General features: G+C 44.6%; 1 protein-coding gene across 2 annotated transcripts in view; it reads left to right on the forward strand.

Moving 5' to 3' along the window:
• Positions 1-25,821, forward strand: part of misp3 (MISP family member 3) — a 48,164-nt gene that overhangs the window by 14,511 nt on the left and 7,832 nt on the right. The window contains exons 1-3 of one of the 2 annotated variants that reach the window (XM_003216766.4): positions 3,321-3,508; positions 9,989-12,581; positions 22,996-23,078. In XM_003216766.4, coding sequence (XP_003216814.3) covers positions 10,028-12,581; positions 22,996-23,078 — 2,637 coding nt within the window. In that variant the 5' untranslated portion in view covers positions 3,321-3,508; positions 9,989-10,027. Of the gene's footprint in view, positions 1-3,320; positions 3,509-9,988; positions 12,582-22,995; positions 23,079-25,821 lie in introns of those variants that run through there. The other variant, XM_008103720.3, reaches the window with a different exon arrangement.

The raw sequence follows: 25,821 nt of genomic DNA on the forward strand, positions 1-25,821 counted from the left end.
GTATGGTCTGACCAAGGCAGAATAGAGGAGTAGCATGACTTCTAGACACTATATTATTTATGCAGGACAAAATCCCATTGGCTTTTTAGCTGCCACATCACATTGTTGGCTCATGTTTAACTTGTTGTCCATGAGGACTCCAGGATCCTTTTCACACATACTGCTGTCAAGCTAGGCGTCGTCCCTCATTCTGTATCTTTGCGTTTCATTTTTTTCTGCCTAAGTGAAGGGAGATGTTGACAAGCTGGAATGCGTCCAGAGGAGGGCGACTAAAATGATCAAGGGTCTGGAGAACAAGCCCTATGAGGAGAGGCTTAAAGAACTGGGCATGTTTAGCCTGCAGAAGAGAAGGCTAAGAGGAGACATGATAGCCATGTACAAATATGTGAGGGAAAGTCATAGAGAGGAGGGAGTAAGCTTGTTTTCTGTTGCCCTGCAGACTAGGACACGGAACAATGGCTTCACACTACAGGAAAGGAGATTCCACCTGAACATCAGGAAGAACTTCCTCACTGTGAGAGCTGTTCAGCAGTGGAACTCTCTGCCCCGGACTGTGATGGAGGCTCCTTTGGAGGCTTTTAAGCAGAGGCTGGATGGCCATCTGTCGGGGGTGCTTTTGTTGTCGACCGCGTTTGGGGGATCGGGCCCCTTTAGAAGGAAGCCGATCCGGTCCTGAGGGAACGGACCTTGGCGAAGCCAAAAGAAGAATATAAGCCGCAATACAACCTGAAGCCTGAAATGAAGAAGGTCCGCCAAGTTGAAGGAAAATCCGCCAAGGAGTTTTTATTGAGCAATTCAGCTGAAAAGGACGCTAATAGCGATCATTCAATCTACTAGCGTAACATATGTTTCAAATAAAGTCATATTTATACAATGTTTCGGTCTGACAGCCCTTTGAATTTCCCGCCCCGCTTCCCTGCCCATCTGATCGCGGATAGGCTGAGAGGTTGAACGAGGCGGGCTTTCGTTTCCCGCCTTGCCCTGCTGGCCCAATGGGGAGCCGTTTTTTGTCCCCCCTCGGGCCAATCAGAGAGGAGGAGGCGGGAGCTATAGAAACAATGAGGTGACCGGACAGGAAACATCGGATTAATTCTGGCCCAGCCGATTTCTAAAGGAATTAATGGCACCCATCAAGGGTGTCCGGGGTCCTGTCACGTTCACAGATTTTAGATATATCTTTGGGGTGTCAGACGGGAAGTGGTGATGGGTGGTGATGGGCCGTCATTGACGGCCCCACAGGGTGCCTTCCTGCGGCGTCCTGGCCTGGGATATGACAATGTTTGCCTTGGGGGCGAGTCACCTTTAGGAATTTGGTGACTCTAAACCCTATATTGTCCATGCGATCGGAATGAGATTGGATTAAACTGTGGCAGATTATCCTTTTGTTTTTGGGAAGGGAGGTCTGAGTCATGGGGCTAAGGTTCACGTTGGGGTCATAATATTTCCCATTTGATTTCATGATTTGACAATTATATGGGATAAAATGAAAATTAAAATAAAGTTGGAACATAAACCCAGCTGGGAAAAACACATATTTTCCGGGGATCCCAAAGAGTATAAATACATATAGGCAGATAGGTAGATAAAGGAGAATCCATAAAGGTGGGTGACATTGCATAAAGGGGAATCATGAATGATATAAACAATAGAAAACATTTGATAAAAACGAAGTTTACAACATCTGGGGAACCCAATATAGAAGTGGAGTTCTAACAGTATGATTTCACAATTCATGAGGTTAGCCCAACGATCAGAAGTTCATACAGCAGTGAGTCATGAGAGTGTCCAAGTACATAGAATATGGAAGTTCACAAATACATGAGGAAAAAGAGTTCATAAGGAATTCATAGAGATGGCATGGGAAGAGGCACATGTGGGTTGCAGTCTTTGGAAGTATGGGATTTCATAAGTCCAGGGGTTGGTCTGGGGAAGAATGTTCTTCTCCTTCATAAAATCATGAAGGTATGAATGAAAACGTGGAGGGCACCCGTCCGGGCACCCCCCGGCAGCTGTAAAGGATGAGGGTCCTTGGAGAACTATGTCTCCCCAGCGAGAGAGCGATCCCCCCCATCCCCAACTCACAGAAAGGGGCTAGGGAAAACCATTCCGTGAGTCGCGGGGAGAGGAAAACCCGGGATAAAGCAGCAGCTTGGCTTGAAAGGAGCCGTCGGTCCTGTTTGACAGTCAGCTGTTGAGGTGCCGAAAACTGGACCGATTCCGGTTCTGCTGGTTGTCTTCGAGTCAGGAGCCTTAGAAAGGGTTAGGACTAAAAGAGGAGCGTTCTAGGGGTAATTTTGATAGAGATATGAGCCAATTTATATCGACCGCCATGTTAATCTATGGCAGAGAAACCTCAACCGGAGTTAAAGGGGCGGGAGAGAGAGAGAGAGATTTCATGCGAAGGAAGGAGTTAGGGAAAGATACAAAATAACCAGATAGAGAGTGTTACTGTTAAAATAAATGTTACTTTTATTGGGGGGATTTGTTACACAGTTCAGGGAAGAGGAAAATGAAGAAAAAAAAAGTCTTTTAATAATAGTCTGTTGCGGTCCCGCTCCGTTCCTTTGGTGGGTGACCGGCGGAACTCTCCGCTGCGTTTTCAATTCAATTTGAAAGTCGGGGTGACGGTCATCACTTTGAATGCGATTTCCTGCTTCTTGGCAGGGGGTTGGACTGGATGGCCCATGAGGTCTCTTCCAACTCTACTATTCTATGATTCTAAATGGAGCATCTTGCATTTATTCCTGTTGAACTTCATTTTGTTAGTTTTGGCCCATCTCTCTAATGTGTTAAGATCGTTTTGAATTCTGCTGCTGTCTTCTGGAGTATTAGCTATCCCTCCCAATCATAGACCAGGCCAGGTGGCTAGAAAAAAGCAGGGTGACATAAAGCTGTCCCTGCCGAATTGGAGGATATGGTTTGGCAAGGGCTGGTGAAAATGGAGTTACAAAACCTGAAGGGCCACAGTTTCCCAAGGTCTGCTGCAAGTGCACAGAATCGTATGAGCTATGTCCAACAGCAGCCTGGCCAACTATCTCCAGAAAAGCTCATAAACTGGGAAGGAAAATAGGCCTTCCTTCTGAATACAACCTTCAGTAATAAGAGATATGCTGCCTTTGTCCATGGAGGCTCCATTCCTCTTCACATTGCGAATTTGTCACTGGTAGACTTTAAGAATTCCTGAGTGCCTAACAGCATCCCTTTGCACACAGCTTAATCTTCCCAGCCGCCTGTGCTTTTTGTTGGTGCGACTGCGTTTCGGGGAGGGGTGGCCCCAGGGCTGTGCATTTTCTTGGCAACTCTTTTTGTCATTTTACTGAAGCAGGGCTGTGTCCTGCCAGCAGATTAGCCTTGGGCGTGTAATTGGCTCAGTGGCTGAGCATAAAGCGCAGGGAAAGCAGAGGGAAAAAGCAGTCCTGTCCTGTCGGGACAGACTTAGGGGGGCCCAGGAGTCTGGGCAGCGGCGGGCAGGATCTGGAGAGAAGGAACAAGTCACCACTACGGACAGGTAGGAGAAGCCGAGAGTCTGTGGGCATCCACATAAGCAAGGGGAGAAGGGATGAAGAGGTGAGTGAAAAGAGTAGGCAGGAACCTCTGGCTAATCCAGAGGATAATGGGAAGAAGGTGGGTGGAATGAGAGAAAGGAACGGGTCAGGGGCACATACAGTCACATTGTGGCATGGCAGGGATTTGAGCTGTGTCAACAGTGCTTCCCGTTCTGTTTTTAATTTCTTTTGTCTGTCCGCCGCAGGACACCAGCAACTCTGCCTATGGGACACATGTCTCGATAGGACACATGTCTTTTCAGAATCTTTTCTTCTTTATAGAGTTGGGATAAACACTGTCCACATTACAAGTTCCAGAAATATAGATTCTAGCTATTTGGCTTTTTGTTTTCTAAAGCAAAGAGATGCCTTCTCATTCTGTATTGTGACCTGCAAGGCAGCAAAAGGGTGGGAAAGTCCGCATGTCTCTGTTCACAGCTTCACTCCAGTTGACTTTGCGCGTTCTGCTCTTTCTCTCCATGCATCACTCTCCTGATTTTTCTCCAATAGCGCAGGCAACCTTCCCTCTCCATCTCTGGAGAGAGAAGGGAACTCATTCCCTGCTTGCTTTCCATCTCGTTGCTTCATTTTAAAAACAAATTATTCATATAACATTCCGGATCACTTTACTTTCTGGACAGTTTACTGGCACTAGGTAATTTGTGATGAAAAGGCTGGTGTAATTATTATTATGAGATCAAAGGAGTTACCAAAACAAGCACTCTTCAAGAGTACCTTTGTTCGTTTTGGGAACTGTGTTTTAGCAATCTTATCTAACCCGAGAGTGGGCCCTGTAATCTTACCCTTTATGTTGAGTTCTCTCTACTCCGCCTCCTCTATCTTGAAGCAACATTGCAGCCTGCCAAGAGTAAAAGCAAAGTGCAATCAAAATTAGAGGACCCTTCCACATAGCACTGTATCCTAGAATATCAAGGCAGAAAAACCCACAATATCTGCTTTGAATTGGGTTATCTGAATCCACACTCAGATAATGTGGGATTTTCTGCCTTGATATTCTGGGATAATAGGGGTGTGTGGAAGGGCGCTCAGACCACAGTTCTGTTCTGTAGCAGTGGAATGGTGTGAATGCTACTACAACCACTTAACTGAAGAGCTTGAAGACTGAATCTCAGGGCCCTTCCACACAGCTAAATAAAATCCCACATTATCTGCTTTGAACTGGGATATATGGCCGTGTGGACTTGGCCCTTCCACACAGCCATATAACCCAGAATGTCAAGGCAGAAAATCCCACAATATCTGCTTTGAACTGCGTTATCTGAGTCCACACTGCTGTATATTCTAGTTCAAAGCAGATAAAGTAAAGGTAAAGGTTTCCGCTGATGTTAAGTCCAGTTGTGTCCGACTCTGGGAGTTGGTGCTCATCTCCATTTCTAAGCCGAAGAGCTGGCGTTCTCCGTAGACACCTCCAAGGTCATGTGGCCAGCATGATGTCCTGTGTTACCTTCCCACCGGAGTGGTACCTATTGATCTACTCACATTGGCATGTTTTCGAACTGCTAGATGGCAGAAGCTGGAGCTTAACAGCAGGTGCTCACTCCGCTCTCCGGATTTGAACCTGGGACCTTTCGGTCTGCAAGTTCAGCAGCTCAGCGCTTTAACACACTGAGCCACCAGAAGCAGATAATGTGGGATTTTATTCAGCTGTATGGAAGGGACCTTGCAACAATAAAAGAACAGATTTTCGAAAATCTGGATATAAAAAGTTGGGCTTTATACATACACTTCCAAGGAAAGTTAAAAAATGCAGGCAGCTGTGTTAATCCATGCTGACAAACTGGTTTGGGCAGTTTTCTTCTCCACTAGGAACATGTCTTTTGTAAAGCTAATTAATCTTAATTGCCCATTCCTCTTCACACGATTCCAAATACTTTGCATTGCCACAAAGATACCACAGAGAGTCAATGTGGTGTAGTTGTCTGCAACCAGGATTCGAATCCCTGCTTTAGCATGAAATCTACTGGGTGATGTTGAGCACGTCACACTCTCTCGACCTCAGAGTAAAGCAGTGGCAAACCTGTTCAGGACAAACATTGCTAAAAAAAAAACCTCCTCTTTGATGGGTTTGCCTTAAGGCCCTTCCAGACAGGCCCTCTATCCCAGAATCTGATCCCAGGTTTTCTGTTTATCCTATATTATCTGGCAGTGGGGACTCATATAATCCAGTTTAAAGCAGAAAACCTGGGATCAGATCCTAGAATATAGGGCCTGTCTGGAAGGGCCCCTAAGGTTACTATAGATTAGAAACAACGTGAAAGTACACAAGACCTATCTTGCAGCTTAGAAAACCCATTTTCTCTCTCATTGCTCACCTCCCCACAGCTTTTGTGAATATTTCAGCTAAACTTAGAGCAGCATTTCTCAACCTGGGGATCGAGACCCCTGGGGGGGGGTCGTGAGGGGGATTTCAGAGGGGTCGCCAAAGACCATCAGAAAACACATATTTCTGATGGTCTTAGGAACCTAAATCCCTCCAGTATTTTCTTGACCATGGGGGTTCTGTGTGGAAGGTTTGGCCCAATTCTATCATGGTGAGGTCCAAGGGGCTCTTTGATTGTAGGTGAACTATAAATCCCAGCAATTACAACTCCCAAATGTCAAGATGTATTTTCCTCAAACTCCACCAGTGTTCACATTTGGGCATATTGTGTACTCATGCCAAGTTTGGTCCGCATCCATCATTGTTTGAGTCCACAATGCTCTCCAGATGTAGGTGAACTACAACTCCAAAATTCAAGATCAATCTCCACCAAACCCTTCCAGTATTTTCTGTTGGTCATGGGAATTCTGTGTGCCAAATTTGGTTCAATTCCATCGTTGGTGGAGTTCAGAATGCTCTTTGATTGTAGGTGAACTATAAATCCCAGCAACTACAATTCTCAAATGACAAAATCAATCCCCCCAACCCCACCAGTTTTCAAATTTGGGCGTATTAGGTATTTGTGACAAATTGGGTCCAACAAATGAAAATGCATCCTACATATCAAATATTTACATTGATTCATAACAGTAGCAAAATGATAGTTATGAAGTAGCAACAAAAATCATGTTATGGTTGGGGGCGACACAAACACGAGGAACTGTATTAAGGGGTTGCGGCATTTGGAAGGTTGAGAATCACTGGCTTAGAGGGAGCAGAAAGGCCCTAGGAATAGGTGGCAGATGATGTCCTTGAATATGTAAATCAAAATGTGCCATGCTTTTAAAGTATTTTGTGTATTTTAGTAGGCCCAATAATGATCTTTTGTGAATTTTGAATTTTGTTGTACTATGCTTTGATCCTGCGAACATTGGCTCTATTAAACCATAATAGGAATCTGAATTACTATCATGCAAGGCACCTTCATTCATTCAGTTGTGACCATCACTCCTAAAACAAGTACGCAGTGGGTCATGATGAAATTAAGAGGCCAAATAGGTAACTGAGCCGAATAAAATCTTATATTATCTGCTTTGAACTGGAATATATAGTAGTGTGGATTCAGATAACCCAATTCAAAGATATTGTGGGATTTTCCGCCTTGATATTCTGGGTTATATGGCTGTGTGGAAGGGCCCTGAGCAACTGAAAAAGACAGGGCAAATTATCCAATGATCGTAGACAGGGATGGTTGGGCCATGTTGAGGGGGGGAAGATTAGAATTATAGAATCATAGGTAAAGGTAAAGGTTTCCCCTGACGTTAAGTCCAGTCGTGACCGACTCTGGGGGTTGGTGCTCATCTCTATTTCTAAGCCGAAGAGCCGGCGTTGTCCATAGACATCTCCAAGGTCATGTGGCCGGCATGACTGCATGGAGCGCCGTTACCTCCCCGCCGGAGCGGTACCTATTGATCCACTCACATTTGCATGTTTTCTAACTGCTAGGTTGGCAGGAGCTGGGGCTAACAGCGGGCGCTCATTCCGCTCCCAGGATTTGAACCTGGGACCTTTTGGTCCGCAAGTTCAGCAGCTCAGCGCTTTAATACACTGTGCCACCAGAGGCCCCTATAAAATCATAGAAATGCAGAATTTGAAGAAACCCCCAAGGGGCATCCAGTGCAACTGTGCATGAATATACAACCAGAATATTCCCAACAGACGGCCATCCAACTTCTAAATTTTCCAAAGGACTCTACCATACTCTGAAGCAGTGTATTCTAGTAAAAACGGTTCTTACCATTGGGAAGTTCTTCCTAATGTTAGTTGGACTCTGTTTTCCTACAGTTTGAATCCGGTGTTCTGTGTCCTAGTCTCTGCTGCATCTTCAATATGACATTCATTCAAATATTTAAATATGGCTATCATGTCCTCTCTTAACCTTCTCCAGGCTAAACATGTCCAACCCCCTAAGCCGCTCTTCATAGGGTTTGGCTTTTATACTTTTTACCATTTTAGTCGCCCTCCTCTGGACATGTTCTAGCTTGTCAATATCCTTCTTGAATTGTGGTGCCCAGAACTGGACACAGTATTCTAGGTGAGATTTGACCAAAGCAAAACAGAACGGGACTATTACACTATGTAACATGATTTCCCGTGTTATAAATGTCATTTCCTAATTGATTCAATCATAAAAACATGTATTAAACTGAAAAACTTTGTTTTTGCGGGACATCCTGCAGCACATTTTGCTATAGTTTTTCAATGAATATTTCATTGAGTCTCAACCAATTCAACATAGTTTGTGGCAACCACAAAAATGAAGTTTCTGGGGTATAACAACTACTTTCAAAGTAAGTACTACACAATTAAACAGGAAACATTACTTTCACAGCAGGAACAGATGTTTCTTTCAAATTTTGTTACATAGTGTTATTTCTCTCCATCTAGGCCAGTGTTTCTTAACCTGTGGGTCCCCAGGTGTTTTGGCCTACAACTTCCAGAAACCTCAGCCAGTTTACCAGCTGTTAGGATTTCTGGGAGTTAAAGGCCAAAACATCTGGGGACCCACAGGTTGAGAACCACTGTTCTAGACACTGTAGTTCTATTGATGCAGCCTAGAATCACATTGGTTTTTTTAGCTATTGCCTCACCCTGACGACTCATCTTCAGCTTGTGGTTTACTTTCTAGATCCCTTTCATGAATTAGAACATTTCTAATTCACTCCCTCAGTGTGAATTAGAAATGGTTAAAGTCAAAAAAGGAGATATAAAAAATATTTGCTCACACAGTGCTTCCACCCACCATTTGGTACCTAGGTTTCCCTACAAGTCTTGCCCACATAAAGGGGAAATGCCTTTTTCAAGAAATCAAGAGCAAGATTGCCTTTCTCAACAATATGCAGCCTCGCAGTGTGGTGAAGTCTCCGATCCCTTCTACACTGCCAAACAAAATCCGGATTATCTGCTTTGAACTGGATTGTATGGCAGTGTAGACTCATATAATCCAGTTCAAAGCAGATCATTTAGATTATGTGATTTGATAATTTGGATTATATGGCCTCCTTCTCTGGAGTTTTTAAACAGAGCCTGGATGACCATCTGTCAGGAGTGGTTTGATTGTGCATTCCTGCATGGCAGAAGGGGGTTGGTCTGGATGGTCTTTGGAGGGTCTCTTCCAGCTTCAGGGTTCTGTGATCTTTAGAGGCCCCTTCTATACTGCTATATAATCCAGATTATCAAATCAGATAATCCACATTATCTGCTTTGAACTGGATTTTTTTTTCCGTGTCAGGAGTTGCTTCTGGAGTGAGAGAATTGGCCGTCTGCAAGGACGTTGCCCAGGGGACGCCCAGATGTTTTTGATGTTTTACCATCCTTGTGGGAGGCTTCTCTCATGTCCCCGCATGGAGCTGGAGCTGATAGAGGGAGCTCATCCGCGCTCTCCCCGGGTGGGATTCGAACCTGGCAGCCTTCAGGTCAGCAACCCAACCTTCAAGTCACAAGGCTTTTATCCCCTAGGCTGGATTATATGAGTCTAAACTGGGCTTCATCACACTAGAATTTGGATCCACTTTAAATCTATTTTAGGGAGGGGCCTTTAAACAGCTCAGGTCCTGGGCCTCACCAAACTACAAACCCCAGAGTTCTGCAGGAGGCAGAAACCGGATTTAAAGTGGATCCATGCTCTAGTGTGATGAAGCACACTGTCATATAATCCAGTTCAAAGCAAATAATCTGGATTTATATGGCAGTGTAGATGGGGCCAGAGCTTCCCTGCTCTATGCCTATAGAGCAGTGGTTCTCAATCTGTGAGTCCCCAGGTGTTTTGGCCTACAACTCCCAGTAATCCCAGGCAGTTCACCAGCTGTAAGGATTTCTGAGAGCTATGGCCAGAACATCTGCGGACCCAGGGGTTGAGAACCACCGCTCTATTGGCATCTGTGCCCTTTAACATTCTTTCATTGCATTGCCAGGAGGGGGAGCCATCGCCTCATTATTCTTCTTGCTATTAAGGTGACCTTTGTAAAGTGTGAAACGACCTAAAAATATGTTTTTGTTACAGGTGTGTTGGACCTAAGACAAGTCTCATTTCATCCCCCAGATGACTACTGAGACTTTGTCACTGCCTCCCCCTGCTACCGGGGTTTGCCACAGAAACCAGGAGAGCTCTGAGGTGGGCATATTTGGGGACATGGTGGAGAGCAAGGACATGGCAGAGAATCTCTCCATAACCACTACACCAGAGGATTCTTTGCTTGCCCCACTGGATGGTACCAACAGTTCCCTTGCCAAAGACCAGGCACGGGAAGAGTCGCCCTCCTCAATACAGGATGATGATGAAGTTGAGAAGGCCACCCCTTCTCTCACCATGGCTTCTGAAGACGTTAAAATAGCAGATGATGTGAACCAGTCAAGCCAAGAGCAGGATGATGGCCTCTCTGCTCATCAAGAGACAACAGCAGAACTCTCCACAGAACAACTGAAAGCAGAAGATACTTTGAACTTGTTGGTTGAAGAGGAAGATGGCAGCCATCCTGAGTGTCACACTGAGCAACTGGATGTTTTCTCAGAGCCACAGAGTATTATGGGATACTCAGTGTTGGAGAGGAAAGAGGAAGAGGTTGAGGAAGAGGAGCAGGGCAAGCAACACCACTATCATAGCGAAGATCCAACTGTGCCTGCTGATTCTCTGGAACAGATGGAAATTATCCAAGACACAAACAGTGACCCTCTTGTTCACCATCACAGTTCCTCAGATGTTCCTCCAGAGCAACAGAAGTCTAATAATCCCTCAAGTCATCTGGATGAAAATGAGGGAAGTGAAATCGTGGGAGATAGGCATGACCAAACACCTGAGATGTGTCCAGGATCTCCAGAGAAACCAGAACTTGCCAGTAGCCCCAGACAAGATATGGACAGCCAGGGGAACAGCCAAATTGACTGTGCTGCTGTGTCTTCATCCGAGTCTCCCAAGGGATCGTTGATGGACACATATTCACCCAAGGACCCAGGAGATGGAGACTCTTTTGGCTTCCCTAGCAATCTGTCTCCCAGTCCTGCTTCTCCAATTGAGTCTGAAGAGACATGTCCTCCTGAAAATCTTCACAAAGACATGAAGTCAGACTGTCAAGGAAGTACAGAGAATGACAGTGAAGAAAGGGCAGCAACTGAACAGGTACCGCAACCACAACAGGATGAGGAATCTGAGAGTAAACAGTCTTTACAGACTGGCTCAGGTAACAATCTCCTGGCAAAAGAGGAGGAAGTTGCCCAAGACTCTGCTTGTACCTCAGCGGCACCTTCTGTGGCGTTAGCAGACTCTCTGCCAGATGCTGACCCACATTGCCAGCAGATGGCAGCAGGCACAGGTTCTTCCGACACGGCTGCCCAGGCTGTGCCAACACAGTCTCCTGTGGCAACCGGGATCTTTGGACCTGCCCAGCAGGGCCTGCCTGCTGCATGCGACCAGGAAGGACTGGCTCTTTGTGAGCCAAGTAGAGCTGGCAACAACAGCAAACCCCAGAGTGAGGCTAGAGCTGAAGCTGTGCTGGAGTCTGAGAACAAGAGTGAGGAAGCAACTGGGGACGCTGGGTCTGAAGAAGCCATCAGAGAACCAGAGGGGGTAAAGGATCTCTCAGAGGTGGAAAACCTGGCCAGCGATCCTCCGCATTTAGAAAGTCCATCAACAGAAACTGATCCAGTTTGTCCAGCAGAGACCATGGTTCTAGCGAGCACGGAAGATCCACATGAAGCCAGGGATCAGGCAGGCTCTCAAAGTATGACCAGGGCTGCATTTCCCGTTGCCGTTCCAACGCATGATGGTTCTGATCCAACCTCTGCAGAACAAATGCTGCTAGATGCTAGAGATCCTGCAAAAGGTGAAGAGGCATTGAGTGCTGCGGAGTCAACTTGTACCATACCCAGTTCGGACGAACCTTCTACAATGGGCAGCTTAGATGGCCCCACAAACTGGATAAGGAATGCCTCCGGCCATCCAGAGACCCCAATTGAGCGGGAGATCCGTCTCCATCTGGAACGAGAAGAGCTTCTGCGCCGGGAGCGGGGTCTGGCCAGCCTTCGGGGCACCCAGGAGTATGTGGAGGTGCGCATCAGACCTTTTCTGAACCAAAGCGGGACATTGCCCAAAGAGAAGGAGCGGCAATGGGCCGGGGCCCAGATGCAGCGAGAGATCCAGCGGGAATGTCGGCGGGAAGAGGACCTGGTGCAGCTGGGCAAGGTGAGGGGGGCCTATGACCGGGGAACACCACAGGAGCTTCAGGAGAAGAAGATGATGTTCGAGCAGCACACCAACCCAGAGTCTTTCACCCCCAGGAAGCCGGCATGTAGCAGTGCCGAAGGGACAAAGGGGCCTTCTTTTGCCGAGGCCAGCCGTGCCACCAATATGGTCATCCTGGACTCAGAGGTTCTGCTCCGACCTCAGCAACCCCCATCGGGGAGGGCCAGCCCCACAGGCAACCCCTTCTTCTGCTTGCGTGCCAAAAGTCCCCAGTCTCTGCTGGAGCAGGAAGTTCTGGAGGCCCAAGAACGAGAGCGGGAGCTGCAGAGGCAGAGGTACAGCCTGTATGGCTCCGTTTCACCCTGCCAGGCATCAGAGACCTCAGAGCAGGGGGAGAAGGAGGCCCCAACACAGCCAGGTGAGTGGTTGTGGAGAGGCGGGATGTGGGTGAATGAAACTGGGGGGGGGGGGGAGGGAATGGCCTATTTTAGACTCCTTCCACACAGCTGAATAAAATCCCACATTATCTGCTTTGAGCTGGGATATATGGCAGTGTGGACTCAGATAACCCAGTTGAAAACAGATATTGTGGAATTTTCTGCCTTGATATTTTGGGTTATATGCCTGTGTGGAAGGGCCCTTAATCTCTTGGTATGCATGTCATGGGGGTGGGGGGATTCATGGCCACCTAATGAAAAAAAGCAGCAGTAAATTTCAAAACAGGTGAAAAGAACGCCTTCATATAGGAGAGAATTTGCGACCCTCCAGACTTTTTTGACTGCAGTTTCCATGATACCGCACTACAGGCTATTGTCCAACAATACTTGAAGGGCTAGAAATAGTCCACTCTGATTTAGGAGATTTTCTGGCATCAACTGTGCCAATGGACATTGGCTTAGACTGCAGTAGTTCTCAACCTGTGGGTCCCCAGGTGTTTTGGCCTCCCAGAAATCCCAGCCAGTTTACCAGCAGTTAGGATTTCTGGGAGTTGAAGGCCAAAACATCTGGGGACCCACAGGTTGAGAACCACTGGCTTAGAGAGCTACGAAGAGACGTAAAGTGTATCTATGCTGTAGAATTAATGCATTTTGACATCCATTTAACTGCTATGGTTGAATGCTCTGGAATCACGGGAATTGTATTTTTACAAACTCTTTAGCTTTCTCTGCCAAAGAGTGCTTGTGCTTCACCAAAGTACAACTCTCAAGATTCCATAGCACTGAGCCATGGTCGTTAACGTGGTGTCAAACTACATTAATTCCACAGTATATAACCAGCCTTGGGTCTCTTCCATAAGACACAGTTATAGCATTTCATTATCAATATCGTGGCTTCATCTTGGGATCTGTGAGGTATTTGAAAATCTCAGCCAAAGAGTTCTAGTGCTTGACAAAGCAAAGATTCCACAGGATGGAGCCATGGTGGTTAAAGCAGTATACAGGTGCTATAAATATAGCGTGAAAAAGAAGCTCAAAATGTTTGATCTACTATGAACAATATACATTTCCCAGGAAAAGCCTTTATGTTCAAGGGTTAACATACCTTTAGATACCAGTTGCAAATTTCAATTTATTTATTGGGTCAGAAGTGAAATGAGGATACAGTTATAATGTATTTAAAAACAAAAACAAAGTTAAAAACTTACACTGTACTAGATTTCCTTTGACCAGAAGCTGGCCACTTCTCACTCTGAGAAGATCCTCCATTGTGCATGTGGCAGAGCTCAGACTGCATTGTAATAGGTTGTCTGTGGTTTGCTCTTCTTCACACTCGCATGTCGTGGACTCCACTTTGTAGTCCCATTTCTTAAGATTAGTTCTGCATCTAGTGGTGCAAGTTTCAATAACAGTGAAGCCTTCATTGTGGTTTTCCAGCGCATATAGTTAAGTACTAGAAATAATATGTGGGAGCAATGTACCTTTCCTCTCACCCATTAGGACCTCTTTCATTCTGGAATGATCTATGTAATGGCAGAAAAAATGTAAACCTGAAATAAGGGATAGGACTCCCAACCCTTCAATAGCGATGCTCAAGAGAATTTCAGCAGTGTTGCTTTTGTGATAATTTCCTCTTCTACACAACCATTAAAGGCACAGCAGCCTTGTCTTTTATTAAATCTAGCAACCTTACAGTGAAGCAAGGAATGAAAGGCATCCAAAGAAGTGGCTGATTTTCTGTGCAGCCTATCATTTACAAGTGCTTATTTCACATTGTACAGCACACATACACCTAAGTGCCAGGTTGTGCAAACAACTTAAACAAATCCTTGAGGCAGTAATATTTTCAGTGTTGCCAATGGAAATCATTGTACTCCAAGTAAGTTTATTCCCAAGATCCCAGGCAGCAAATACCTGAAGGCTGAGGACAGAAAAACTTATAATCGGCCCTCTGTATCCACAAATACAACCATCCACAGCTTGAAAATATATATTTTTTTACAATTCCAAAAAGCAAAAGTTGATTTTGCCATATTATATAAGGGACACCATTTTAATGTGTCACTTTAGATAATGAAGCTTGAGCATTTACACATCTTAGTATCTACAGGTGGTCCTGGAACCAAACTCCAGTGGATTTGAAGGGCCCCTGATAAGGAAAATAGTTTTAACAGGGGTGTGCAAATCCTACACACCTCTGTTTCCCCATATTTTCAGGTTTTGGGAAAGTTACTTTGTGGACAGCTGCTCCTAGAATCCCACAGCCAAAGTAGCACATTCAGATAATTTGGGGCATTCTAGAAGATGTAATCCAAAGAAGAACAGCTCTAAACACTGTCTGCCTTTTGTAAAATTGGTTCAATAGGGTCAACCCAGCCCCACAGTTCTGTCACACCTTAATAATTATTCCTGCACACTATATGTAATGATGCTCTGTTCAAACCATTATCATGCACTGCCATTATTTTGGATACCCGAAGAATAAGGTAAAGGTTTTCCCCTGACATTAAGTCTAGTTGTGTCAGACTCTGGGGGTTGGTGCTCATCTCCATTTCTAAGCCAAAGAGCCAGCATTGTCTGTAGACATCTCCAAGGTCATGTGGCCGGCATGACTGCATGGAGCATTGTTACTGTCCCACCAGAGAGGTACCTATTGATCTACTCACATATGCATGTTTCAAACTGTTAGGTTGGCAGAAGCTGGGGCTAACAGCGGGAGCTCACTCTGCTCCCCAGATTTGAACTGCTGACCTTTTGGTCAACAAGTTCAGCAGCTCAGTGGTTTAATCCACTGCACCACCAAGGGCATATCCCAGTGTTATTGTGTCCAATTGAACTTATTGATATTTACAGTGTCTCCTTGGTATTTACCAAAATCCATTGATGCTTAGTCCCATAGTAATAGTAAAATGTACCTTTATATAAAACTGCAAACCAAGGTTTACTTTTTGGATTTTTTTAAAATATGCTGTGGATGCAGAATCCATAGAAATGGAGGGTCTGACTTTACCTTCAAATTGACTCTAATTTAGGGTGACTCTCTCATGGTGTTTTCTTGCCAAGGCTGAGAGAGTTTGACTTGCCTAAGGCCACTCAGTGGGTTTCCATGGCTGACTGAGGATTTGAACCTTGGCCTTCCAGTTCTAGTCCAGCATTCATGCTGTCTTTTCCAGTGGAGCATAGCATACCTCCCAATTTAGTGTTCACAAGGTTGAAGTATCAAAAAGTTAGGCTTTCTACCACCAGTCTGCTATTGACTAAAGTTGTCTAGGGAAAGAAAACTCTTGCTGTCCAGATGTTTAGCCTACGTCTTCCACAGCCTCACACAACATGGCCAATGGGTAGTGAATGATGGGAATAGCTATCCAAAACTTTTGGACAGCCAAAGAGTTCCCATCCTTGACGTGGTGGTCTTAAAACTGCAGGCACTTCTTTCAAGGCACTTTCTTTTCTCCTGGCCTTTGGACTGCTGCATCAGCTAAACTATGGGGTTTCTGCAGTACGTTTACAGCACATTTCAAGAACAAATCCTAAACATAATCCCTGTAAACTTGGAGAGTTATTTCAGAGAATCCAAGCATAGGCTTCTTCTGTACGTCTGTTCCAGTTCGGTGAATTTCAGACTTCATGCGATGGATCTTTTAAACTGCATGCTTCGAGGTAGTGACTTTCTCTCACAGTTTCTTCTTTAAAATAGAAATAACATCAAGAGGTATTGGTGAAAAATGCAGGACAAAAATACAAAAAAGGTTGGGGAAGTTGGTGTAGTATGAACAGCTATCAATTTGCACTATGAATCATAAAGTGTCAGGCTCAAGCTAGGAAGCTTAACACTTCTCAAACATCTTTGTTGCTGCTAAAATTTTACTTTATTTTTCCTCACTGAGGTAGCTCTATGTTTAAACACATGGAACTGGCATCATCAAATGTTATTTGAACCTTGGAAAATTGGTGAATGTGCCTTAGATGTCTCCTGTCTTTCCTGTACATTCATATTACACATATTATGTGGGGCAATAACACTCTTCATACATGTAAATAAATACATGTGCGTGTCCAAATCCAACCCCACATGGTGCTGGAAGATCCCACCACAGACCACTGGCCTAAATTTAAGTGGGATGCCCTGATTCATGAACTGGACATATTTATACATCCATGTGTGGTGCACAGTGCACACATAGCAAAATACCAAATTTATGCCTACTTTGTATAGAGGTACATCTGGAAATATGGACTGGACAAGGGCTTTATGCATCTGCATGTGTAACATTCCCTACTCACACATGTGATTATTCATTGCCTGTAGTTGAAAATGGAAAAAAAAATGTGTCACAGAAAATGTATAGCTCTATAACATCTACACATTTATACGGTTAAAGGTAAAGGTTTTCCCCTGACGTTAAGTCCAGTCATGTCTGACTCTGGGGGGTTGGTGCTCATCTCCATTTCTAAGCTGAAGAGGCGGCATTGTCCGTAGACACCTCCAAGGTCATGTGGCCGGCATGACTGCATGGAGCGCAGTTACCTGCCCGCTGGAGTGGTACCTATTGATCTACTCACATTGGCATGTTTTCGAACTGCTAGGTTGGCAGGAGCTGGAGCTAACAGCGGCCGCTCCCACCGCTCCCAGGGTTTGAACCTGGGACCTTTCAGTCTCCAGCTCAGTGCTTTAATGCACTTCGCCACCGGGGCTCCACATTTATAGAACTCTATAAAGTGTAGGGATTGCTATGTGGGCCCCTAGTGGCAAAGTGTGTTAAAGCGCTGAGCTGCTGAACTTTCGGACCAAAAGATGCCAGGTTCAAATCCCGGGAGCGGAATGAACGCCCGCTGTTAGCCCCAGCTCCTGCCAACCTAGCAGTTCGAAAACATGCAGATGTGAGTAGATCAATAGGTACCGCTCCGGTGGGAAGGTAACAGTGCTCCATGCAGTCATGCCAGCTACATGACCTTGGAGGTGTCTACGGACAACACCGGCTCTTTGGCTTAGAAATGGAGATGAGCACCAACCCCCAGAGTTGGTCACGACTGGACTTATCGTCAGGGGAAAACCTTTACCTTTTACCTATTCCAGGGCAGGTCTACATTGGCTGTTTAAATCAGTAACCAGTCTGGAGCAGAAATGCTTTGGACTGGCCCTAGAAGTGGCCACACACTCTCTACTGAACCTGCTGCAGTGACAGGTTAGATCCCCTATGGACCAGCCAGGCCGAGACTGCATCAACCTCATTGGATTGTCACCTGACCTTTGGTGGTCCCTTCCATGTAGCTGAATAAAATCCCACATTTTCTGCTTTGGACTGGAATATATGGCAGTGTGGAGTCAGATAACCCATTTCAAAACAGATATTGTGGGTTTTTCTGCCTTGATGTTCTGGGTTGTATGGCTATGTGGAAGGACCCAAGTTGCCATCACCACTCCCATCCAGCCACAACGTACTATGCGAGCTCCTGGCCATTGTGGTATCCCATTCTGACACACAGACACACCTGTGTGACCACCTCACCTTCTTCTTGGTTGCTCAGACACTGCTGTTGATGTCAGAATGGGCCACTGTAATGGCTCGGAGATCACTTGGGGGCTCTGTGGCCAGTTGGGCGCAGTGACAGCAGTGACACAGTCATGAGCCACCCTCCTTTCCTTGCACTGATGAGCACAGGCAAACAATGACAGATGTCCCATGTGGGCAGTAGCCTGGTCTGATTAGGACCTGATCCAACTATCTACATTTCCTAAAGCTGTGGGATATTCTGGAGATTTAAGCAAACTTTGGTGTATCTCATAGAATCATAGTTGGAAGAGACCTCACGGGCCATCCAGTCCAACCCCCTACCAAGAAGCAGGAAAATCACATTCAAAGCACCCCCGACAGATGGCCATCCAGCCTCTGCTTAAAAGCCTACAAAGAAGGAACTTCCACCGCACTCCGGGGCAGAGAGTTCCACTGCTGAACAGCTCTCACATGAAGTTCTTCCTAATGTTCAGGTGGAATTTCCTTTCTGTAGTTTGAAGCCATTGTTCTGCGTCCTAGTCTCCAAGGCAGCAGAAAACAAGCTTGCTCCCTCCTCATGACGTCCCCTCACGTATATATAGATGGCTGTCATGTCTCCTCTCAGCCTTCTCTTCTGCAGGCTAAACATGCCCAGCTCTTTCAGCCAGTCCTCATAGGGTTTGTTCTCCAGTCCTTTGATCATTTTAGTCATCCTCTTCTGGACACATTCCGGCTTGTCAACATCTCCCTTTAACTGTGATGCCCAGAATTGAACACAGTATTCCAAGTATGATCTGACCAAGGCAGAATAGAGGGGTAGCATAACTCCCCTGGATCTAGGTACTATACTCCTATTGATGCAGGCCAAAATCCCATTGGCTTTTTTTTTTGCCACCGCATCACATTGTAGGCTCATGTTTAACTTGTTGTCCACAAGGACTCCAAGATCTTATTCACACATACTGCTGTCGAGCCAGGCATCATCCCCCATTGCATTTCATTTTTTTTCTGCCTAAGTGGAGGATCTTGCATTTGTCCCTGTTGAACTTCATTTTGTTAGTTTTGGCCCATCTCTCTAATCTGTTAAGATTGTTTTGAATTCTGCTCCTGTCTTCTGGAGTATTAGCTATCCCTCCCAATTTGGTGTCTCCTGACTTTGCCTCAAGTGGGACAAACCTGGTTTAACCAACGATAAGCTACAATATTCACCAAAAGCACAGGAACATTGTGAAGACAGACAGGAATCATATCAGATTAAGTCCAGGTTTTAATGCCTGTGTAGTCCTACCCTTATACCGACTGGTTTAAGCTGTCCTTTTCGTTCTTCCATATAATTATTATTTGTTATGGAGTCAGGAAACAAGTGGGGTATATAACACCTATTTTTTTAATGGCTGAAGACCTCAGCCCAGCTACTACTCCAGTTTCTGAGATTTGAATAGCTATTGCCCGCACATTCTTGGCTTGGAAATGTTACTTTTGGTAACGATATGTCTTGGAACACCGCAACCATTATATCTTGGGGTGGGGGCGGAGTGGGGAGGAGTGTTCTTGAAGTTGTACAAAATAGTAATTTTCTCTTTTCTCAAGCATTCCTGTGCTTCCCTAAGATCAAAACACTGACTGTTTCGTTGAAGCTGACATCCTTCAGAAGTTCAGTTAAGGGTCATAAAATCAAACTATGACAGAGTTGGAAGATATCTCTAGTGCCATCCTCTGCATCAGTGATTCTCAATCTGGGGTCCCCAGATATTTTTGGCTTTCATCTCCCAGAAATCCTAACAGCTGGTAAACTGGCTGGGATTTCTGGGAGTTGGAGGCCAAAAACATCTGGGGACCCCAGGTTCAGAACCACTGTTCGCATGTAGGAATGCATGACCAAAGCCCTCCTTAGAGATGGCCATCCAACATCTCATTAAATACAGTCAGCCCTCCGTATTCACAGATTCTACATCCACAAACTCAACCAACCATAGCTGAAGGCCCACTGTATCTCCAAAGAAGAAGAAATGGTGGCTAACACCAAAGCCAAAATTGTGGTATTTCTGGGATTCTATCCTGCAACACATATAAAGCCTGTTTGCAATGAGATAAATCTCTATTAATTCCTCTTGCAAAACTGCAAATGATCTTGGAAATTCTCCACTTTCAGAATAGCCTCATTAGGATCTTTTCAGTTTGCATGCTGCCAAGCTCGATAATAGCAAAACCCAGGAATCCAGGGCATTTGGTGCCAAATGTTGCATTTTGCACTTGCATTGAATTTTGCCATATCCACCCAGCCCTGGCCTCAGCACTGTCTGGAAACCAGTTTGGTCTCCAGCTGAACGGAAATACTGGGTCTGACAAATCAAATCCCATTCAGCTATGAATTCATTTTATGGGTGACCTTGAGCCAGTGACTGGGTTTGCTGGCTCATAAAGAAAATAGATGTGTACAGATCAGGCAGTAAAAGCATAGAATACACAGAAACCTGTAGGATAATAGTTTCAGTCTCCCAGGAATACCCAGCTTCAAGGTTGGGATACTTGATCTTTAGGGAGCTAATAAAGTATGTTGTTGCTAAGTTGGAGTTTTCAGGCAGATCTGACACCTTTTGTTCTGGCTTAAACAGAACAGAAAGATTTGTTAATACAGCTTCTATCCCTGTACAGGGCCGGCCAGAGATAAATTTTAATGTTAAGCGGGGGTGCTGAAAAGCACCCCCCCCCACCGGCGCCGCCTCCTGCGCCCTGGCCCCGCCTCCCATGCGGCGTGGGAGGCGGGGCCAGGGCACGCTGGGCGGGGGGGCAGGGCACCGCCCTGACGGTGCCCCGCCTCGCGCCTAGTACGCCCTGGCCTTGTGGCAGCTGGCCGGGCAAGCCTTGTGGCCTGGCTGGCCTTAACCAGCCGGCAGCCGGCCGGGCAAGGCCAGCCAGGCCAGGGCGCACTGGGCGGGAGGCGGGGCACCGTCAGGGCGGTGCCCCGCCTCCCGCCCAGCCTGACGGCACCCCCCCGGACCTGCGCCCGAGGCGGCGGCCTCACGTGGCCTCCATGGTGGGGCCGGCCCTGTCCCTGTACCAAAATGGACCAACAATGGTTTTTATTGTCTAGAAGACACTCAATGAAAATGTTTCTAGAGAAGGCTTTAGCTGACTTATTGAGGTCTAACACTTCATTTCCTTGCCTCTTCTACACAAATGCACAAAGTACTGTATCGGTTAAGGTGTCACACACTCTGGGAAGAGCTGGGTTCAAATCCCCAGTTAGATATCAAGCTGATATCAATGGATTACCCAGTGGGTTATATCTATCAATGGGTTACCCTGTCACTTCATTACATTGATTAAATTCCAGAGTCAAACACTTCAGATGTGGTAACCCACTGTGTTCATCACATTAGTGATGATAACACTATGTAACACATTTTTTGTTCCTGGGTTATAAATGTTATCTCGTAATTGGTTCTATCATAAAAACATGAGAAAAGATTATTAAACTGCAAAAACTTTGTTTTTGTAAGACATCCTGCAGCATATTTTGCTATAGTTTTTCAATGAATATCTCATAAAGTCTCAATCACTTCAGCATACGTAGTTCGTGGTAGCCACAAAACAGTTTCTGGAGTATAACAACTACTTTCAAAGTAAGTACAGCATAATTAAACAGGAAATAACACTTTCAAACCAGGAACAGATTTCTTTTTCAAATTTTGTTACATAGTGTAATTATTTCAAGTATCTTTTCCCTACCTGGTTCTAGCTCAATGTGACCTTCCGAAGCCTTGACCTCGTGTTGGATCTAAAATAAATACATAGGTGAGGCCTCCAGTTACAGGATGAGAACTTGGCAGTTAACAGTTTCCCAATGTGTACCTAATGGGTGGTAATTTATTTACCTGAGTACAGTTACACACATAAGGTTGAACATTAACAAAGGCCAGACAGAAACAGAAACCAGGTTTTCCTCAGTAGGTGTGAGTAAAGCGCAGGAGAGATCCTGAGATTCAGTGGGGCAGGTCTCTGTGACTCAGACAAAGATCCCAGACACTTGCATGACTCTTTTTAGATTTCTTGGCTGATGTGTCAAAGGTTAGGTTACACACCCTCAAAACTGAAACGCCTTCCATCAATCCTAGATACGAGTAGCTTGGTCCGATCACTAGGGTTGGTTTCACCCAGTGTATTAACTCACAGTGTCAGCCACACTGATCTCCTTCAGTACCAGACCACAATATTGTCGGTAAAACATCAGGAAGAAAGGACAAAATGAGGTAAAAGTAAGGGTTTCCCCCAGACATTAAGTCTAGTTGTGTCCAACTCAGGGGGTTGGTACTCATCTCCATTTGTATTGTTGAAGGCTTTCGACAATACAAATCTAAATTTCTAAGCCAAAGACACCTCCAAGATCATGTGGCCGAACCGCCGACCTTTCGGTCAGCAAGTTCAGCAGCTCAGCAGTTTAACCCACTGCAGGGGCTCCAAGGACAAAATTAACAACTGTATAAAACTAGCAGCAACAAAAAGAGCAAAATGAAATGATGAAATTACAGAATTCGAAGTGTAATTGTATTTGGATCGTAAAGATGGCAGTGCATGAGTACTAAAAGGTTCAAAAAACAAATCAGCTTTGGGTTTTAGTCTGTAGGTATAGTGATATAAGTACATTTAATCTGGGCTTACAAAAATGCTTTTGTCATATCTGGGCATAAGGATATTCTTATTTAAAAATACATTTTGCTGAAACACAGCACAACAATGCTATAAACAGTCCTTTGAAGCAGTTTGCACCCTTCTTAGTGACACCATTGGGTTGGCCACAGTTATTTCATGTTGAGTACCCATGCTCAAAAACAGTGTTATTATTGACATTATGCTCTGTGTAACTGTCTCTTTCTCTTTTCTTCTCCCTCCTTTGCAGAAAGACCTTCCTGCAAGAAGCTGGAGGTGACATGGCCTCCACCAACCTCTTCTGAGACTTCCCATGTGAATGGGCTCCACCAGGTAACAATCAGACCGATAGTTGTGGTTACATCTCAGAGTTAGAACTTGTGCTGTGCCTGTGCTTAGGACTCGCAAATATGTCTGTGGCAGAGAGCTTCAATCCATGCAGATATGCTAGGATGCACAACTATAGATCTCACTTCGCAGGCAAAGCAGTCTCTAATATTGGAGTACAAAAGGACCAACGAGGCAATTCTCCAGCAGATAAATGCCTTTACAAAAAAACCATTGACCCAGCAGCAAGGTGCAGAGGCTGATCTTGCCAGAGCCACATATGCTTTCAAATATATGAATGAAACCTAATATGGTTATTGAAATGTGTTCACCAGCATCAGAGTGGGCAGCGTCCTAGTCTCCAGGGCAGCAGAAAACAAGCCTGCTCCCTCCTCCCTATGACTTCCCCTCACATATTTATACATAGCCCTCATCATATCTCCTCTCAGCCTTCTCTTCTGCAGGCTAAACATGCCCAGCTCTTTAAGCCGCTCCTCATGGGGCTTGTTCTCCAAACCCTTGATCATTTTAGTCGCCCCCCTCTGTACACATTTTGGCTTTGTGATTCCTTTTGAATCTTCATGGCCACATTCTATGATTCCCTGCCTGAGAATTGCAGAGGCTCCTCCCAAAGCCCAGGATTGATGAAATAAAAATATTTTTTTTAAAAAGAAACCACATTTAAGCAGTGTCAATCTACAACAGGGGTCCCCAAGTTAAGATCTGCGGGCCGGATGCAGTCCTCCCCGGTCCCCACCCTAAACTTTAGACTTATGTTGACCTTAAATCAGAAACAATTTGAAGGCACACAACAACAACAATCCAAATTCACTTGACTATCTCATTGTCCAAAAGCAGATCCACTCTTCCCATTGAAATACTAGTAAGTTTATGTTGGTCAAAATTGTTCTTCGTTTCAAATATTGTATTGTTCTTTCATATTTTTTTTCATAGCCAATAAGATATGTGCAGTGTGCATAGGAATTTGCTCATGCTTTTTTCCAAACTATAGTGCAGCCCCTAACAGACTGAGGAAACATGAACCGGCCCTTGGCTTAAATAATAATAATAATAATAATAATAATAATAATAATAATAATAATAACAACAACAACAACAACAACAACAACAACAACAACAACAACACTTGGGAAGTGTTCGACTTGTGATTTTGTGATACGATATCCAGCATATCTATCTTGTTTGCTGTGTCATAATAAAATAATAATACTTCTTTGTGTTGTCGAAGGCCTTCATGGCCGGAATCACAGGGTTGTTATATATTTTCCGGGCTGTATGGCCATATTTCAGAAGCATTCTCTTCTAACATTTTGCCCACATCTATGACAAGCATCCTCAGAGGTTGTAAGGTATCCTCACAACTTCTGAGGATGCCTGCCATAGATGTGGGCAAAACTTCAGGAGATAATGCTTCTGGAATAAAGCCATACAGCCCGGAAAACACACAACAACCCTGTGATTCCGGCCAACACAAAGAAGTATTATTATTATTATTATTATTATTATTATTATTATTATTATTATTATTGTATGACACAGCAAACAAGATAGATATGCTGGATTTCATCATTATTATTATTATTATTATTATTATTATTATTATTATTATTATATAAATGTTATTTGTAGACTGCTCTATCTCCCCAAAGGGACAGGATGCTTAAAAAAAAGTTTGAGGACCCGTGATCTACTATAATTGTATAAACCTTTCTTGTGTTTGTGAAGCTGTCAAATGTTAGTTAGTGATGTGGCTTTAGCTGTGGAAGAAGAACCAGAAACTACAGTGGGCCACATTCAGTCTAGGGGGGTGGTATAGCCCACTCTGGATTAATACTATAAATGTCTCTGGGGCTGACTATGAGATCTGCTATTAACCTAAATACTCATAGATCTATCATGGAAGATGAAGTCACACTCACCCTATATTACACTTTGCTCCCTTTTCCCTTAGGAAGATAAGCTGTGTAAATTGGACCACAGCTGCCTTATGGTCCAGAATTGCTTGTGCAAGTGCTGGCTCTTTGGAGTGCATCCCCTATCATACCTAGCCTGCACACCCAATGGTGAGGGGTGCTGGGAATTGGAGCCCGGCATCTGGAAGGCTAACGTTTGCCCACCCTAATCTAAAATAACAATACAGGCTAAAAACTTTCATATTGTTAGTAGAAATATCCCTTGTGATTAGTTTAGCTGTTCTTGTTGCCTTTTCATAGGAGAGTGATCTCATATCCACAGTAGATTCATATAGCTACAGGCCACAACTACAGTGTGAATATCTATATAAGAGATTTGTGTTTATTGTGTCTTTGTATACTTGTCTTTTGTCTTTTCCTGTTGATTTGGTCAGAGGACTAATCAATAAACAAATCTATTTATCTATCCATCAAAAGGAAGTATTTCCCCCTTTTTTACAAACCAGACTCTTGCATGAGCTTCCTTTTTTTGAGCAATGTTTTTATATATTTTTTAAACTTTTAATAAACTTTAAACTCCATGGACCGTAATGAAGTTTAAAGTATAAAGTTTATATATTTTATATTTTTATAGTTTTTTTATTGATACATCCATTTAATTAACAAACTTTTGCCATACAAGTCTTATCTCGATATACTGTACATTATTCCAAAAATAACTTTACCTTATATGTCACTTTATACATTCTTAGATGTGTATCTTCCATTACCTGTGCCCCCCCTCTCCCCCCGTTTCCCCCTCCTGGAACAGCGAT

The sequence above is a fragment of the Anolis carolinensis genome, chromosome 2 (genome assembly GCF_035594765.1).
Source record: "Anolis carolinensis isolate JA03-04 chromosome 2, rAnoCar3.1.pri, whole genome shotgun sequence".
Taxonomy (NCBI): Eukaryota; Metazoa; Chordata; class Lepidosauria; order Squamata; family Dactyloidae; genus Anolis; species Anolis carolinensis.